The sequence below is a fragment of the Rhagoletis zephyria genome, unplaced genomic scaffold (genome assembly GCF_001687245.7).
Source record: "Rhagoletis zephyria isolate East Lansing unplaced genomic scaffold, Rhagoletis_zephyria_1.1 Rzeph_scaffold_27600, whole genome shotgun sequence".
Classification (NCBI taxonomy): domain Eukaryota; kingdom Metazoa; phylum Arthropoda; class Insecta; order Diptera; family Tephritidae; genus Rhagoletis; species Rhagoletis zephyria.
The window spans coordinates 3824-5161 of NW_016184657.1; the positions used below are offsets into that span (position 1 = coordinate 3824).

Here is a 1338-nt window from a genome sequence, read left to right on the forward strand (position 1 = left end):
TAAAAATTACTACATATTGTTTATTTGAACCAGTTAAACCAATTATTAATAAAAATGCACAATCCAAAATATTGCATCTATTTTACCAACCAAAAAACAAGTCCATTGCTTTATTCATCAAACCAGAGCTTTTTTGAGGCAAATTTGCATTGTTAACAACAGCAGAGTCATTTTGGGCACTTTTGTAGGCAGTTTGCGCTAATGGTCGTACCTTGCTTGGTTGTCTGCGATAATAAGAGTTAATAGAAAAAAATTTAATACGATCTAATTTTTTACACTTACGTATTATTATCGCACACATTTTCTTTGTCGATGATATTTTTATCCTTGCATTGTGTTACACCAATCATTATGTTGTTGCCCAATATTTTCTCATTATAATTCAGAGCCTTATCGCATTCTAATCTTGAGGCATACTTCAAGTGAACCCAATTCCCATTTTGAGGGGGAAATACTTTATCAACTATAGTGCCGCATTGAGCAAAGTGCTGCAGAATCGTTGAAATCGCGCTAGGCGGGAAGCCAAAAACGGTCACCCAAAATTCCGTATAACGTGGTGTTGGCGGGCATTGCAACATATATGAAGCATTATTAATAGCCCCGTTTGCATTAGGTGTACCTAGCGGTCCTATTGGCGAAGTTATGCAGCGTGATGTATTATATGAGGTATTGGCTAGGTACGATGAATCATTGTATGGAGCTGTTGACTGTGGCGTAAATTGTTTTTGCTGCAGATGGTGCTGTTGAAAACTTGTATTACCTCCGAAAGCACTCAGATTGTGTTGAGCGGCAATTGGTGTACCAAAACCAAGAGGCGATTGTGATTCAATACCACGTGTTGGCGTCTCTGCAAGATTTCGTTCATTACGCAAAGAATCGAATAATCCTTGGGTAGGTGGACCTTGAGTGCCTGAATAGTTGGCACTTACACTACTATTGAAAAGTTGTTTTTGTCCGACCGAAAAACGATTGTGATCTCTAAGAGGACCTGATGGAGTATTTTGTATTGGCGACGTTGCTAAAATTGTTAAAAGGCTTTCTTTTAACACTTCGTCCAGTATTATTCGAAAGTAACTACTTACCAAAAGAAATGTTTCTGCTACCCTTATTTGGTGAGAGCGTGTTGCGTGGTGTTGTCGGAACCTGGCTTTCACCCATCAGAAAAGCTGGCAAATATGGGCTGGGATTAGTAGCCGGACTGCCGCTAGGACTGCCTAAAGTCATTGGTTCCATTTTTCACATATAATTTCTCTAGTTGTATTAAAAAATTTGTTTAGTTGATCGCCAAAGCCAACGACAATTATTTTCTAATGTCAAATACAAGGTGGTGTTGACAGT

At 38.6% G+C, this 1338-nt stretch overlaps 1 protein-coding gene across 1 annotated transcript; it reads right to left on the reverse strand.

Annotated features, from left to right (window-relative positions):
* On the reverse strand, positions 1 to 1338 carry Nup35 (nucleoporin 35). The gene is made up of 3 exons (XM_017638938.1): positions 1083 to 1338; positions 283 to 1018; positions 1 to 224 (listed from the first exon to the last, which is right to left on the reverse strand). Exons 1-3 carry the CDS (start codon positions 1231 to 1233, stop codon positions 83 to 85), a joined length of 1029 nt encoding a protein of 342 aa, XP_017494427.1. The 5' UTR covers positions 1234 to 1338; the 3' UTR covers positions 1 to 82.

Bases quoted from the DNA above. Each gene is read 5' to 3' on its own strand.
- Nup35 (XM_017638938.1), bottom strand. From the start codon at position 1,233: ATGGAACCAATGACTTTAGGCAGTCCTAGCGGCAGTCCGGCTACTAAT. The intron at 1,019-1,082 runs GTAAGTAGTTAC...TAACAATTTTAG, and splicing joins TAGCAGAAACATTTCTTTTG to CAACGTCGCCAATACAAAAT. The intron at 225-282 runs GTAAGTGTAAAA...TTATTATCGCAG, and splicing joins AATGTGTGCGATAATAATAC to ACAACCAAGCAAGGTACGAC.